The 18,064-nt window shown below is 29.7% G+C and overlaps 1 protein-coding gene across 2 annotated transcripts; it reads left to right on the top strand.

The window, feature by feature from the left end:
* The first annotated feature begins 1,312 nt into the window (after window positions 1–1,312).
* LOC126902372 (GATA zinc finger domain-containing protein 14) lies at window positions 1,313–18,030 on the top strand. Of its 2 annotated transcripts, XM_050679551.1 has the most exons (6): window positions 1,411–1,450; window positions 15,435–15,531; window positions 15,589–15,645; window positions 15,720–15,877; window positions 15,946–16,081; window positions 16,309–18,030. In XM_050679551.1, exons 3-6 carry the CDS (start codon window positions 15,603–15,605, stop codon window positions 17,967–17,969), a joined length of 1,998 nt encoding a protein of 665 aa, XP_050535508.1. In that variant the 5' UTR covers window positions 1,411–1,450; window positions 15,435–15,531; window positions 15,589–15,602; the 3' UTR covers window positions 17,970–18,030. The 2 variants fall into 2 exon arrangements, with proteins under 2 accessions (XP_050535507.1, XP_050535508.1); XM_050679550.1 differs by lacking the exon at window positions 15,435–15,531 and having other exon boundaries at window positions 1,313–1,450.
* The last annotated feature ends 34 nt before the right edge of the window (window positions 18,031–18,064 follow it).

Here is an 18,064-nt window from a genome sequence, read left to right as displayed (position 1 = left end):
AAACTATATTTTATGGATTTTTATTATTTTATTTTAATATTATTTTTTTTTTATATTTTATGAATGTAATTAAAAATATTTTAGTTATATGTGAGAGTTCATTTTTATTGATTTGTACGATAATTACTAAATATAAAATTTATATTATACAATACAATATTATTGTATCATGAAGTAAAAACAATTAGAGGAATGCAGAAAAAGACGGTAACGTAAACATTTGGAGATTCATAACTTTCTTAAAAAACTTTTTTTCACTATACAATACGTACAATACTGAATACATTGCACATTCTTAGCTTCATGAGTATGTATAGTACCACAGAAATTTGTTTGTTCTATGGAGAATGATTCCTTCTAACTAATGCATTATTTAGAGTTAAAAATATTATTAATATTACTTGGGATGATTAAAAAGTCTTTTATAAATGCTTTAATTCGCGAGCCCTGTTTATAATAATCTTATATTTGGTTTCTAATATAATTATTTTCAATATGTTTTTATTGCATGTTTTTTTTTATTCTGAGAAGTATTAGGAAATGTTTGACTTATTCTTTTCTTGAATTTACCCTTTTATTAATTGTAATAATGTAATTTTTTCAAAGATACAATTACTCATAAATTTAATTTATAATCAAAACCAATTTAAGGTAATTAAAGTTTATTTAAGTTAAGTACATTTTTGTAAACCAAACTTTTAAAGTTTTGTTTTTTTTATTAAATTCTTTTTTTAATTAAAATAATGCACTTCAAGTATTATGTGTGGTTATTGTATCGAAATTTTATCAGCTGACATTCGAAATTCGAATCAAAGAGTTCAGGTATAGTTTCATTTAAGTAGACTCAAATTTTGAAAAGTTTATCGCATCGCTACATATTATACAAAAATATATATGAACCAATTTCTTCCCTTGTTGTTATAATTAGTTGACAATTGTTGCCATACGTAGTGATACACTCTAAAAGATGATTCAAGAAATTATTCGATGTTTAGCTCTCATTGCTGAAATCGTTGAAGTTTTGGGCGATTAGCACAGTTGAAAGTTGGTCATTCCATCGAGTACTTACATGAAAACAAGTAATCGGGTAACCATTAGCACCGTATAGTATTACATATCCGTTGGTTAAGTAACGATGAGAATGACAAAATGTATAACAAGATAAATTTTAATAATCTTGTTGAATGAATGTATACAAAAAACAATTTGTGCACATTAGATGATTATTATGCTGACAACTATGATGACTGTACGGCGGGAGTATGTTTTCGAGAATTGGAAGCAAGAACGGTGGTGGGAACGGGCCGTGAATAGCAAAGAAGAAGAGAAGAAGGAACCCTTGCGTGCTCATCACTTTTACCCGTTCTTCGACAACGGTCCTCAGTACGTGCGCGTAGTCGGGTGAGTTTACAAATGCAATACTATTGAAGAAGAAGAATTCACGTGCCAGGTAAGATTGTTTTATATACACTCCCTACATATTATTTATTTTTAACATGTTTTTTAAAGACGTATTTTGCTTTGGTTTTACATTTAATCGTCAACATTTTACTAAAAACTATTAAAATATTTTAAATGTTTCTCTATAAATATCATTGACTTTCTTGTTTTTTACTTTTTAATTATTTTAGACTAAGATTATTCGTCAAAAAAATTTTTACAAAAAATTGCTACCGAGTTACGATTTTAAATACTAAAAATTGAGACTTTGTGCATTTATTTGAGTCATTTCTTAGACATCAAGTCCATGCAAATATAGTATAGTTATACTCTTAAGCTAAGACAATTTTTTTGTTCGAGGAATAATCCTATAACATAACTAATAAAAATATTTAATGTTAAGTTTTAAGAAAAAATAATATGAATATTATTATGATAAATTCAAGATGACTACAACAATTTTCATAAATGCAAAAAGTCCCGAGTCCTACAAATTTTGATTCCGGTAAAATTACGTCAATATAAAATAGTATTGTATCCAAATGTCAACATGTTATTTTTTAATTACGTGAATCTTCAGTAGTTTAACCGACTATAATAACAAAATTATTGTATTAATGGATATATTATACACAGTTGCAAATTAAAAATACGTTGCCTAAACGGGCCGTGAAATGTCAAACAGGTCTTTTTGAGTAATATTTCACTATTATTAAGTGGTAAAATTATTCATTACCGATACCGGTCAAACGAGACTCGCTGGTATCTTTGATGCATCAGCCACCGTTTGTTGATGCATTACCGAAACATAAAAATAACCTGTTGTTGTAAAAGTAATACAATACAGATTCGAATAATAAAACGTATAGGTATATTTTGGTTGAATAATAATGGGAAGATGACATACATCTACGCGCACTGGATTCGACCATTGATGTAACCGCTACATTCAAGTTGTTCGACTACTCGTGGAATTAATTTACCTAATATCGAGAAGTTATTTGTCGGATGTAGAATAAATTATAATCTTTACAGGCTTGGTTTGTAAAATCAGCCTAAAATCCGCGGCGATTACGAGTGAGCACTTTGAGCTTATGTGATTTAATGTGCGACTATTTCCCTAGGTAAAGTAAATTGATAATTAATTTTTTTGGTGAGAACACGATTAGGAAATCTCGCAAAGAACGGCCATCGCTATTATCTCTTAATTGTGAAGGTTCTATTCTCATAGAACAATACAACTATGTTACTCGGATTGCTTTCGGCCAATTATACCGAGTGAAAAATCACACATTTAAAACATTTAATTCATCATCAGAGATTCAATTAACAATCATCAACGGTAATTTTATTAAAGATGCTAATTAAATGTGAATGTTGTTTTGACATATATTTTACTACGAATATATAATACTTAATAAACACTTTTCTTTTAAAACGAAGTTTCAATTATTTTATAATAATATTGAATTTGTGTGAAAATTTAATGGAATATTAATTAAGGAATATCCGTTTAATGTTCTTCCGTAGACGAATTTAGACTCTCTAAAGTTTAATGCAAAAACAATTTTTTCTTCAGTAAATTTGCGATGAACGTGTACATTTTTTTTATTAAATAAAATATAGACAAAAGATTTTTTGTAATATAAGGTATTTGAAAGAAATAATTGTTTCGTTACAAATTATTGAAGTAAAAGGAAAAAATATAGACGTGAGATAATCGCTTTTAAATTTATTTCTATTAAATACAATATTAGTCCTTTTTCGTGCAACAGTTTAAATTTTAGTTTTCGCTAATTTTATTATTACGTATGAATAAAAAATAAATTAATTTAGTACTACAGTTGACCATAGTTTTATATGGAAATTAAAAAAAACACTTTATAAACTAACACAGATTCTACATACACGTTAGAGTTCAAATATTAGATGTTTGGGTCATCACCTTTGTCTTATCTTATGCCTCATATACATACTTATATAAGATGTATAGATTTCATATTATGTACAAACCAATACATTTTGTATCTTTAAAAATGTTACCTAACTATTAAGCAATTTAATAATAACTGACCAATAAATTGTATATAACATTTCAGTCAATACAAGGAATTTATAAGAAAATTTTATGAACAAGTTAAAAGTGAAAATAAAAATTTACCTTTGTTTAATAATTCGGCTTATGAATCATCGTGATTTTATCACTGATAATTTCAAAACTAATAAAGAAAAGTCTCTCCAATTGTGTTCATAAATACAATTTTTAAGTGTTAGTTATCATTTATGTTCAATGAATAAAAAAATTATCTCGTCAAAATTTAAAATGTTAAATTTTCATAATGTGTTTATTACGAATATTCATTCAAAAATATTTAGACGAATCGTATTTATGAAATCACTTATTTACAAATAACTATGTTTTCATCGCTTTTTCGAATAAATCATTTTCAGTTGTATTTATCAATAGTCTATTAAAAAACGGTTAATTGGGTCGTTCAATATACCATTCAACAATAAAACTATTTGATGTATACTTATTGATAAAAATAGTAACTGGTTGATTGTTGTGTCAAAAGTATAACGGACACAAATCGTGGGTTCCAACGAAATTCAAAGGAATCTCCAAACGTTACTGCAAACGTGTAATCGAATAGTTCGACTTTCGCGCTAACGGATCAGCACGACCACATTCATCTCGTGCCCCGACAAAAATTACTCAATGCGATGACACTGTATCAAAAAGTATAAATAATACAAAACCACCGATTATTTTTTACGCGAGAGCTCTCAGGCATTGCGACATCTGACAGACTACTACAATAATAAATTATAATTATATGCGTTTTATTGTGCCGGTTTAACTGCTGCAGCGGTAATGAGGAGCCCAGGGCAAATTATACTAATATCGTATGGTCTAATGAGTGATGGTGATTAACAAACACTCGATTCAAACATATTGACACTGCCTTGAGATTATTTATAGGAGAAACAATCGCTGGACGTTTGTAACCCGTCAAAGTCTAGTTCATATGTTATAACGATTATGATTGTTTTCATAACTGTTTTTCGCGTGTAACGATGGCACCAGAGTTTTAGCGTTTTGGAATTGGTAAGAAATGACCGATGGATTAGTTATGGAATAGAAACAAAACAGAATATTAAAAATGAATACGTCAAAAAAATACTAATTACGGTCTAATAGCAAGTATGACTCGACACGTTTTTCGCGGCGGTCCCGTCGGCCGCGTTACGTCAATACCGTCAAAAGGACCACGACGGCGCGCCGTTTACTTTCTTCCGGTAAGACCCCCGACAGCAGTCATTAGCAAATAAGGAGGAGAGGATGACGAAGAGGAGAAAGCATATGCATACACGTGTACTTTACCGACTTGTACGGCACTGGTTATGTACAAGAGCTGGGTCATGCCATCGCAGCAGGAGGTCACAGCCCGCGCGCGGTGGCTATAAATATTGTATGTGCGTACACTTTGCGAAGGTGTAGGTGCGCTCATAGCACACACCGCTGCGCTATTATTATTGTAATTACATTAGTAACTTGTCGGCTACCACGACAAACGTCGAACGAAATAAAAACTTGTTGGTCGAACACGTTCCGCCCTGAGGCGTCTGATCGCGAACATCCAAAGAAATCGAAAGTCGAAACGGGTCATAAAAAGGTCGCGGTCTTGAGTGCAAAGAGCGACACGCACCGTAAGAGTTCGAGAAAAAAGGGTGGGAATAACGGAAAGATCTATATGGACATCCGAAATCATTATACAATACCCATAGGTACGTCATTTAGCAAAAATGTGCAACCATGTGACAGGAAACGCGGCACTAGTTCACGACATCTTCGGAGAAAGCATACTCGACATTAAATTGTATGAGTTCATGTGTTTACGCGCATTCAAGTCTCTCGTGTGGACCTGAGATACCGCGATACCTTTCTTACAAAAACACATTACTCTTACTTCTAACTTGATGGCTATGAATAGTAATCGGAGATTTTGATATTATTTTATACGCTTATAATAATATACTTAAAGGTTATATGGGTGCTCGAATAAATGATTTATTTTAATATTTTAGGCCTTGACTAAAAATTAGATACCCATTTACTTGTTACAAAATAAGGTAAACTATACGTATTATTCAGCATTGATAGACCTTTTACTTTTTCTCGTGTTTTTAAACTCATATTTTTAGATAGGAAAACTGATCTAGACAAAAATAAAGTATACTTTCTTTGGCCGTTTTTTGCATCGTGCACGTTTTTATATTATATTATTTTATATTGTATAAAAGTATAGTATAGTATTTTATATCAAGTATAGTATGCTTAGTGATGATTAAGAGAGACCCTAGAAAGTTTACCAAATAATGCAATTGATCATGAACCTCTATACAGATAATTCACTAACTCATTAATGATCTGAACATCATTATATCGAACTAAAAACATACTGTTATATTTTCTAGAATCATTAATGAAACTTTTGCAGTTCACTCATAAATGAATGTACCTAAAGATATGAAACATAACAGCATTTCATTACAAATGATAAATGACGACATTCAAAATAAATATCAGTGGTCGTTCTATTCGTTAAATTTATCATAAAAAACACATTTACTCGACTACTATAATGTGAATTTGGAGATTTTCAGTTACTATATGCCTAAATTTTACAGTGATATGATAATTTAACGACTTGTTTCTATTTTTGGTGAGAATAAAGGTTCGCGATCAACATTTTCAGTGACATTTTAAGTACCGAATTAAAGATTGATGACAGTAAAATACGTGTAGTACTAAGCTGCATGGGTCGAACGTTTGTATTAAAATTTATGATGAAAACATTTAAAACGGCAGTGATATTAGTTTACAAGAGGCCAAACTGTTACGTCGTTTCTAACATATAAAAGAGATCCGCACGGTTTAGTGATAAAAAAATAGTGTTTAATGGAATGATAATAATCGAATGGTTTCACTGTCGTCGGACTTTCTGGTAGTACATTTTTTATGTAATACGATGTATATAAGCGAACAATAATTCCAAAAGACATTAACCTGCAATTTTCTAAAAAAAAATAATGATTACAAAGTGATAGCCAAATAAAACATTAGTAGTACGGGTTATTGGTAGTTAAATCCGTAAAACGTTTATGATCTTCGTTTGTAAGCACAATTTGCCAGTGTTAGATTTTTATTTTTTAATTAATCGAAAAAGAAGATATGGGTTATGATTATGTGAAAGACTTGTTTATTGGGTTTAATATTATAAAATGTTATGTAATATATTCCAATGATGAGGTATACACTATACGTTTACGATAACTGTCCGTATTGAAAACATGTATGTGAAATAACAACTGCATGTAAATTATGTTATGTACCAAAAAAACAATTCACAATGTAATTTTAACAACTTAAATTTGACCCATGGATAACTAATAGAGCTCTAGTCTTTGTAAACATACAAAAAGTTTTTAGATGTCTACTTTACAGCGTTGGTCCAGTACATCAAAACATGTTTAGGAACATTAATAAGCACTATAGAGATAAGTGGTACGTAATCATGGATCTGCCAATCCGTCGAGTAATTTGTTCATACACGAGATTGTTTGTACCATTTCCCAGCAAAAACTGTATGGAACAAGATGATTAGCTGATCGCGTAATACCTATTATACCGTTTGACATAATAAGTGTTAGTGATTTATCGAAGACAGGGAATAGCTACTTTGGAAACCTCCTGGGTAGTTAATATTAGGTAGGCGTTAATGGGGGCGTACTTAAATCAATAATTTTTATTAGTTAGTTAGCAACTAACCAATTAAGGTTTTCAATTAAGCGCAGTACAACCAGTTATTAGTCGACCATCACTGAGTAAATATAACTAGAAATATTTAAATGCATAATTGGCTTTTAAGCGTAAAAATCAATCCAATCAGTTTCCTAACAAATACGTCTTTTTTTTGGAGGAATTTAAAAGATATCTGATAGTTATTGGTATACGAAACATCTATCTTTTAGGCTTTTCTTAAAAAATCTAATACACAACTGCTATAAAATTTATATTTAAATTATGATTTTTTTTTCTGAGTACTTTGACAGACAGTAATTATTATACACAAAAGGAAGTCATAATTTCATTTATCATTAATTTTCAAATAGGTATTATTAGACTGAAAGGTGGTACTTCAAAAATCACGAATTTGAATTAAACATTTTATGAGTAAAAGTAGACTATTTTGATATGAATACATGATACAGCACCGTTAAAGTTTCTAAGTGTCTTTGTCTTTGTATCATGTCTTCACACACATTATTTGTATGCATTTTATTTTTTTATGCCTGTGTTATGCCAAAAACCGTTTTATCGCCGTTCACGAACGATTCGTGTCTTCGCTAAAGTTATATATATATATACTTCATGTTTTAATGAACTCTAATTACGCCAGCTACGATTGTACAGGAATCATCGTGAGTTCATAAAAATGCCGTGTTTATGAGAACACCCGAGAGCATGTCATCATTGTGCAGTCTTGAATTCGTCGTCTCCAGTACGACCTTCCTTTCTCTGCCCTGTAACCATTATAAATTGCAAGACGCGACATAACACGATCGTCATACACATATACATAACTTATATATTATTGCGACGTCCTTATTTGAATCAGAACAATGAATGTTTGTAGAATTTAAAATATTTTAAACAACTACTAAATTTTCTACGCGTTATTAATGACTTCCGACTGCAGGTCTATAAGAAAAGTGTATTTCTGATGACACGAGAAGAAACCACATACATAACAAATTAAATACAATCCATTTGTGGTTTAGCTTACTGTATAATTACGTATTAGCGGTTTTTATAAAATGATCTCATTCAGAATAACGCAGCTACGGTTATTTTATAATTAATTAAATGTTAAACTCCTGGTCGGTAATACGCCCCGAAAATGGGATCCCTACGACATCAATCACGTTTGCAATATGTGACGGTAAAGGAATCTTAGCGCATATACTTTAGATATATACCTTGAGCTATACATACATCTTTTTATAGGCAATTAAAAAATAAACAAACACTAAATATTGCGTAATTTTAGTTGTTCATTGCAAATACTAATAAACCTTCAGGGCATATCAATCGACCGATTGCGTAGTTATAAATAATTTGTTTTTAGAGTATCATAATTAATTATACGCGTATTATTTGGATTGTAAAAATATTTTTTGTAACTCATTGACTTTAATCACTTTAACGTATTCCTATCAAAATAAGCCTGAAGTGATTCACCTACACTTCTACATCAGAATTACAACCATATTTAGATTATTTATTTGAAAAATTAATTTTTAATGACATACACCAAACGAATATTAAAAAAAAAAAAACATAGTTGTGTACAACATTTAACTAATTTATAATTATTAAATAAAATTATGTATATTCCTGTCAAATTAAATGTACAATTTATGAATTGTGACATCATCAAAATGGAACCAAGTCTATTCTTTTACATTTCATAATTTTGAACGTTAATTATTTTTTATATTATTAAAAATAATGCAAACGAGTGTTACTAAAAAATTTAAATTATATGGACGACAATATGTTCAATAGTCAAACACGTTCTGTCATGTAAACATGACTAATAGATCGTCATTGTGCAAGATACCGAGTATTGTGTTGCTAGCGTCTGCAATTATAATATTGGAATTGGATGAGGCCGTAACAAATCAGTTATAATGCACCTCCAGAGTACGTGATGATGTGCTGAATTATGAATGCGCTTTGACTGTTCACACGATCGTTTCGCATTTATTCTTGAAGTCAATTCATGCAATAAGTAAATAATATAATAAATTAAAAAACGCAATGTAATTTTTTCTCTAAATAATCAACTAAAGTAAATTAAAACACATTCGCCCTTCATAGGTGAATGCGAGGACCGATAATGACCTCTGAATGTATAATTTTATTTTCTCTATCCAAACCGTTCAATTTTTAAGTTTTGTTTGAATAAAACAATAGTCATATACACCATTTCGAATTGTGTGACACCCGCGTTCAATATTCTGATGTGTTTTTTTTTTTTTTTTTGAAAGACTGAGAAAAATCGTGCTCCAGGTATTTATTTTCAATGAACGACTGTGTTGTTAAACATATTATAATTATATGGGTCACATAAGTCGTGACGGTGATCTTCTCACGCAAAAGGCGCAGTGACAACCACATCATGTGTGGCATTATAATGACTATTCGGCGAATACATACACTGTATTATTTTTCGTTCGAATCTTTGATAATAATGATAATTATTGTTGACATCGACGTGTCGATGACGACCATCGGTTAAAAAACAATGCAATAACTGCGTTGTAGACAACGTGATCATCCTTGATACACATATTTGATGTGTTTTGCGTTCTCGTGACATCCCAGTGCAGTAAAGGTTACATACCTGAAGATTGAACAAATTTTAATACACCACACGTGCGTCGTAATAATTTTACAGAACGTGTGTTTCGTATGAACTTTAGAATAGTGTGAGCTTTATTAGAAAAATGCGGTTTGCATTTGCAAGATAATCAAATCCGTGATCGCAATGGCCCCTCGGGTGAAGGACGACCGAAGTGCTTGCCAGAGTCCTTCGCGGATCCTCTTCGAATGCATACATGTTGATGATTTCGTCCCCTTTCGGTATTATCTCGTATACTTAATGTGGGAATACCTTGGGCAATAGCAAAAAAAAAATATGTATTTTATTTCATAACGGTAACTGTTTATACTCAAACATAAGTATCGCGCTACCTCATCGTTCACACGTTCATTATTGTAGTGAAAGTGACGATTTTATTCAACTTAATTCTACCACCTTGATCGTTTCAAAGGTATTTTTTTAATCTCGACCGCGGTAATCTATTCTTCAGTAATTCCAACTACTCTCATTATTCCTACACATATATTTTAATTGAACACATGACAATTCGTTTGATTATACATTATTGTTATTTTTATTATTATAATCAATGATACACGAAAAATCTGGTAGTGAGATTCGAAAGCACGCGTTCAAACAAACAAACATTTTTTATTTTTATTCACATAGCGAACGGCGTAACAAAAATGAACAGCCATAATTTTATATTGTTTAATCAAAAGTTATTGAGTTGTTACTTTAATGAAATTATCGTTTTTCTATCTTATGGTTATTCTATTTCTATAAATTGATAGTCAAAATGGTTTTGATAGTCTTACCGGTTTCCGACCTTAAAACATGGCATTATTTCAATATTATAAAAACTTATTAATACTAATATTAAAGAACTTAAAAAGCGACATAGAGATCAAGCCTCTCATAGTCTAGCGATTTATATTTATAACTTGTCTATCAAACGAATGAACACCGTTAATTAATTCCGTTTCGAGTACGTACTTGTGAGACTTATAATGATACATTTTGGCTGAATACGCTGAGAGTGAATTAAGCATGATCATTACCATCACAACACTACAAATAACTACATTTGTGTAGCACCAGGTAAATATCATTAATCATACTTTGTGTCTGAGAAATTTATCGAGACAGTAAAAAGAGAACGGTGAACTATTATCGTTATACTACATATTTTGTTCACTATTTGCTCTTGTGCGATTTTATAGAAATCACGCTTTTTTGCGATATTCTCTGCAAAAAAACCGGATACAAAAATCGTGCAACGGCATTAGTAATCAAAGTTTATAAAATTCTTTGTAAGAAACATTTAACCAATAGACTTTTGTAAAAGAGTTAGTTCACGAGATTTCATGAAAAATTTTCGAATTACAAACTGCATTAATTTAGTGAACGATTTAGTAATGTTTTTCAGTAAAATTTCAAAATCACTACTCTAATGATTGCAATCGATCGAATTCGACGAACGCTAAATGCTAACTTCGAGAGATTGCCATATCTTCACAACCGCCTACAATAGTTATTTCATAATTCCAATTATTTTTCAAGTACATTATTTTTATAATTAGTAAACAAAACCACAGCACCAGCCGAACCTATTTTGGTGTGGATAGTTGGATAACATCTTTGATTGATGGCATGTGGTCGAAATAGTCTTGAACTCATCTTCCTCTGAACTCACAATAGTAATAATTATACCCTTCGAATAAAAGTATAGTATTTACATATTGTTATTATTATGTATTTCATAAGCGTCCGTACCTTAAGTTTTCTAATACTGGAGTGTCATCAAGTTTTCTATTTAAAATATTATTTACATATTATTGTTAAGATGTGACTGTAGTAGAATCTTAACAATGATGACCAAACCATACATAACTACATACCAAACTATACATTGCACAGTCATCATAGTTATTTTTGAGAAGTATAAAAGAAACTCCACAAATCTAATATAATATTTGCAAGCTATTTGTTTCAGTATAACATAAAAATCCCGTATACAAATCAGGTCGATCGTTACAAAATTAATAACAAATATATTGGCATTTTTTTGCAATTAGTATAATAATCATTATAGCATTCCAGAGTCCACTACAAACATAGGTATAATTTAATAGTACCCAAGTAAAATAAAAAAAAACGCTGAATTACAAATTTAACAAAAATATTATTTTTATGATATTAGGTGTTTCTTATTTTAATCACGCTTTTAAACTAATAGCTTTATTAGAAGAACACGCATGAAAATAATGTACTTTCAAAAAAACAAATTTGTTGGTCATGTGGGTGTACTATTATTTAATAGGCCAAATGAACTGATAATGTTATTATTAGATTTGTGGTAGATTTGCTCGTCACGGGTGAAAGTGCAACGCGGTCGTCGTCTCGCCTTTCAAAATCGTCCTGTGCAAACACAATTCCAACACATAATTAAACAAATAGATTCTTGTAGTGCAAGACAGACATCTATCGACATAATTTTAATTGAAGAATGTCCGGCTGTAGGATACTTCGCTCTGATTATTTCCTCTTTGATAAAGACTAGACGATGGTAGTAGTCTGTACAAGTTAAGTTTACCTACGTTGTTATTATGTAAATCACAATTCACACGAAAATTGATTGAAGTAGTAGGAATTTCTCTACCTCATTTAAGAACAACAAAACATGATGCAATTCTCGTTTAGTACGGGCAAATGAAACACTTTTTGCAGATAGAATAATATAATTCAAATTCAGATTTTGTTAATGATACGATTATGTATAATGATTGGCGCATCCAAAACGTATTGAAATATATAATTCTAATAGCAATAAATTAAATTAAATTATACAGTAGTTTGAAATATTTTTAAAATATGCATATCTGTATCCAATTTACATCAGTATTTGGGGCAATTTCGACATTAAAAAGGTTAATAGTATATAATATTTAAATTAAGGTTTTGTAATCAAACATCTAATCAAACGAAACAATTTAATTTTATAAATTATATTATTAATTGGTTACTATATATATCATTGCAATAATGGGATATATAAGTACGTTTTTGTTAAAGACCTTCAAAGACAACAACAAAATCAAATAACTATCGCTCAACTCTAAAATATTTATTCATATTAATTGGATTCAAAATCCTTTTAAATAAAATGAAGAAAAATGTATATTTTTTTAGCGATTTCTATATGTACTATTTTATCTAATTAATGCTTCGTGTACAAAAGTAAATTACACTTTGCATAATCTAAAAATTAATATGTGTAGTATTTAATATCATTATCAATTATCATATGATGTGATTTAATTTGTATCCTTCAATATTTCTCATTATTGACAATCAGCCATTATACATACATTTCCAAACACCAATATTTTACTTTCTTCACTGTAGTAATGTTATAACAATTTATCCACATGGTTTCCTGTACAGTATCTGACTGACCTAGCGAGTTCGACGTCGTGACCGTAAGATTCGTTCTCACGGCAATTCCGTATCGTGATTTTACTCCTCTTCTCTGAATTCTGATTGTATAATAGTAAATCGATAAGTGAATCTTTTTTGTTATACTTACTCACAGCTATACTGTGAATTACTCCCATTTGGAAAATGTACACTCCAACCATTTCTTTTTGACTATACCCTATTGGATAATCATATGATTCTTATCCGATGCATTGTCACGGCGTGCGAATTTTCTATTAAGAATGTGTCACACCACTATCAGTTGCACGCGCAAATACTGCAGTTATTGACATAATTCTATCATAAAACAATGTTCATATAAATCATCCCGTGTGCACAAGACGCGTGTGACATGTATTTTGCCTATTTATTTAATTTTCAAAGCAAGTACTGATATTCTAAAAGTAAAATCATTTAAGTGATCACTAGGCTTCGGGACTCAAATTATTTAAAAAAAATTATATTAGTCATCCCGAGTACATCAATGATAAATAGATATTAGTTTTTGTTTATCTTAATCCTAATAAAGTATATTAATTAGGTTTTTGATTAAGGAGATTATTAAAACAAAAAATATATCATTAGTATAGTGTATAATAGGATGGCCCTTAATTTTAAAATTTGATCAACCCGTCTTTCAAAATTTTTCAAATATGAAAAAAAACAAGATTTATAAAATTTGGTTTAAATTAATCAATCCTAAGATGATAGAATATTTAAGGGTTTAATACAAGAGAGTTGAAAATTGAACTAAAGGCAGTATTTTATTAATTTTTTCATATTGTTCATGTTAAATACAGCTCTTACAATAAAGTTCAATATAAAATAATTTATAGACAAACAGAAATTCTACGAAAAATATTCAAACAAGTTTTATCAAAAATAACAATATTTTTAAATTCAAAATGAAAATTAAATATTTTTCATTTACACGCTAAAAATACCTTGTTTTAGAAATAATCTTATACTTCTAAAATTGTTCATTATTCGATCATTCGATTATTCGAATATTTTTTACAAATAATATTTATAATTGAATTTTCTCCAAATATATTTCATTATAATTAAAAAATAAATTTTGATTTAATGGAAAACAATGTGTATTATAAGTAAATAAAAAACATGAAAGATATGTTACTTTGATTCAATTTTCAACCATCTTTCGCGCCGTCTAAAAGTTTATACATTAGGGTAAAGCGAAAATGCCAAAAAATTAAAAAACATTTTTATTTTAATTTAGTAATTTTTGCTTTTAGTATATAAAATGTCATTTAAAAAAAAGTCCTTCAGTCCCACTAATAATTCAAAATTTAATCAAAGATATATTGTAGTATTATATTTATATTTATAATATTGTAAAACTGATAATAATAAATAATAATAATAATAATGTATTTTATTGTTATGAAACCCATTCCTTACACAAACTAGTTTTCTGTTTCAATACTTAAATATTTATACTTAAATATTTATTAAACAATAGGAATACAAATTGTATAGCGCTAGTTTATATACTTTATATGCTACGTGTTATGTAATTTAATGAAATAAATATAAATCGAATACATGACCTATTCCTACCTCAGAAGTTTTCCAAACAAGTTTTATATTCATAAATGTATAATGTCCTGAACTCTAGTGATAACAGTGATACATACCCGCAACGATATTAACCGATAATATTACACTCAATAAATTAATACTTGGACTTTAAAGTTGTATTAAATGAAATGTATTAAGGGAGACACTCTTAGGGTCTCTGAATATTACAATAATAATAAAAGAAAAAATATTTTATAAATGAAAAAATAAAAAAAGTAGTTAATACACAGCACTTTATATATTATATTAATTTCATAATAAACTATACAGGTTGTTCAGTAAGTTAGGAAACAGTTAAATTGTTACAAACATGAGTACAATAGAAATTCGTTTCCTTATTTACTGAACACCCTGTATAAAATAACATATATGATCAATTAGTGTTATTATGTAATTGAATATTATCGAAACCAAGTTCAACATATTTAAACAATTCTTAATGTACTTTGATTTTTTTAGTGTAAAAATCTGAACTATCACCGACTACAATTGTGCCTAATTGAGGTTGGGGTTAAATAAGGCGCCTATAGGGTCATACGTAAATTACCTCAATAAGGTGCTTTTTACCTTTCACCTTTATTTTAATACAAATTATTTTTTACGTATGTTTCAGATATATTATTCAATATGAACGCTATTCGGATTTTGGCGACTGTCACGCTGTTAGCCTGTAACGATATATATACTTATTAATCTTGCACGATAAAACTTAAACCATAATAATACCTTCTATGATTTTTTAAGGTGCTGCTAATGGTCAGAAAAGACCACCAAACTATCAACAAAATGAAATGCCAGTAACTAGTTTTAGTTGCAAAGACAAAATTGTAGGAGGATATTATTCAGATCCCGAAACTGATTGTCAAATGTTCCACGTTTGTGTTAATGTTGTTGGTTTTGGAGTAAATACAAACTATTTAAATTTATCTATTTTTAACGTTTAAATTAAAATCTCAACGCACAATTTTAGGTTCAAGATTTTAGATTTTTGTGTCCAAATAATACGGCGTTTGATCAAGAAAATCAGATTTGTGATGATTGGTATAACATAGACTGTGAAGCAGCTACACTTTACTACAGTGACAATTTTGATTTATATAGACTAGGTAAATAAGCCAAAAAAAAATACAATTATGTAAGCCACTTAATAGCTTAGACGGTAACGCGTCGATTCTGATATGTAAATACCGGGATCCGTTATCGTTGCACTGGGATATGTAGATTTTCATATCCTTTTGATAATAAGCTTAGATTTTAAGAAATGACATTAAACATAAATAATAATGATAGATTATTTACTTATGAAGTATAAGAATAAAATATTATTTTTTAGGTTCTGGAAACCCAAATCCAACTGCTAAAGTTACACCTATACCACTTGGTCCATCAAGTGTTGCACCAAAAACTCAGAACCAGCCCAAAAATAGAAAACCACTAATTTCTTCTCCAATTAATAATGCAGTATCAGAACATGATGATGATTATTATTTACAAAGAAGTGATTTAACAGATAGCAAACTGCAACACGACTTGTTACGAGGTAGTAGTTCCGGTAATTTTTATAGCAATAAAAACCATGGACTTGAAGATGACTACGATGATGCTAAAGTAATATCTTCAAAGAATGACGTAAAAAAGACACAAAAAACAAGAAAACAATTAACAGGAAGAAAACCAGTACAGACTTCTACCATATCATCCACCACAAGTGCTCCATCAAGTACAACAACTTTGAAAGAACCAACTTACAGACCAACTACATACAGGAGCAAAGATCGTGGCCGTGTTAATTACAAGACTTACTTAGATAAACAAGCAAAAGATGAAGAATATGATTATAAAAAAATAAAACCTGTTTTCTCCTCAACTTTTGCACCAGTTAGCAGTACATACCAGCCAACTCAATTTAATATAAATGCTTACACACAAGCACCTCAAATAAACAATAATTTAAATCAAGCTAAAAATATTGAAAACCAACAAATTTTATCCAATGTTAACGACTTCCAATCAGCAAAAGTCAACACACAAGCACCAAAAAATAATTTCCAGCAAAATACTTACTTTAATAATGTTCAAATGAGTACTCCTTCTCAATTCCAATATTATCAACAAAGAAACAATGCAAATCAAGATTTCCAAAACACCAATAATCAAAATCAAAGATTTAATTATAACACAAATCAAGGATTTTCTACAACGAATCAACCTTTTTCAACGACAAATAATATTAACCAAGGAATATCACAAAATGATTTTAATCAAGGCTTCCAACCAAATAACAATATCAATCAAAATTTCCAATTTAATAAAGTTGCTTTAGCTCAAACTTCTACTCAATATCCAACCACCAATGCATATCAAACAAACACTTTCCAGAGCAATCAATCACCAAGTTCAACATTAAGGTACAACCAGCCATCGGCTCCAAGTGTTTATCAACAGCCACCAGTAGTTAATTTCTTCCAACCTTCAACACAGTTCAACACTAACACATATCAACCATCATCAGCTTCTACGCAATTACCGTCAACAACCGAACATTTTTCTAAAGATTTTAAAGCTAAATTTAATCCATACAATAGCTATCAACGATCAAATGAAGAACCCGGTGAAACGTTAAAAACAGCACATAGTACAAATTTAAGACCTAGTGAATTGAACGCATTAATTCAGCCAAAAACAAAAATAATTAATGCTACACTATCAGTGGGATATAATTTTAACAAACTTGATGGCGGAGTAGCTAAATCAACAGTTTTCGTAACAACTCCAACTACACAAAAACCAAGACCTTTTTCAGTCACGACACCAATTTCAAGTACGACTACCACAACTACAACTAAAATTAGTGTTCCATTATCAAAAGACAATAAAGACTCAAAAGATTCATCATACGACTATGCCTACTACGACGAAAGCAATCACAATGAATACGAAGATGCCGTTGGCGAAGACTTTGCTAGAACTAAGACACTAAAAAAAAAAGTTTAAATATTAAGTCATAACCATAATATAATATAAGTTGTTGTAAATAAATTATAGTTTTTTTATATTTTTGTAAAAACGTTATTTCAACTAGTCAGCTT

The sequence above is a fragment of the Daktulosphaira vitifoliae genome, unplaced genomic scaffold (genome assembly GCF_025091365.1).
Source record: "Daktulosphaira vitifoliae isolate Bord-2020 unplaced genomic scaffold, ASM2509136v1 Scaffold_3, whole genome shotgun sequence".
Classification (NCBI taxonomy): Eukaryota; Metazoa; Arthropoda; class Insecta; order Hemiptera; family Phylloxeridae; genus Daktulosphaira; species Daktulosphaira vitifoliae.
Note: the sequence above shows the minus strand (reverse complement) of the source record. Positions and strands in the feature narration are given on the sequence as shown.

Bases quoted from the DNA above. Each gene is read 5' to 3' on its own strand.
- LOC126902372 (XM_050679550.1), top strand. From the start codon at position 15,603: ATGAACGCTATTCGGATTTTGGCGACTGTCACGCTGTTAGCCT. The intron at 15,646-15,719 runs GTAACGATATAT...TGATTTTTTAAG, and splicing joins GACTGTCACGCTGTTAGCCT to GTGCTGCTAATGGTCAGAAA. The intron at 16,082-16,308 runs GTAAATAAGCCA...ATTATTTTTTAG, and splicing joins TTTTGATTTATATAGACTAG to GTTCTGGAAACCCAAATCCA.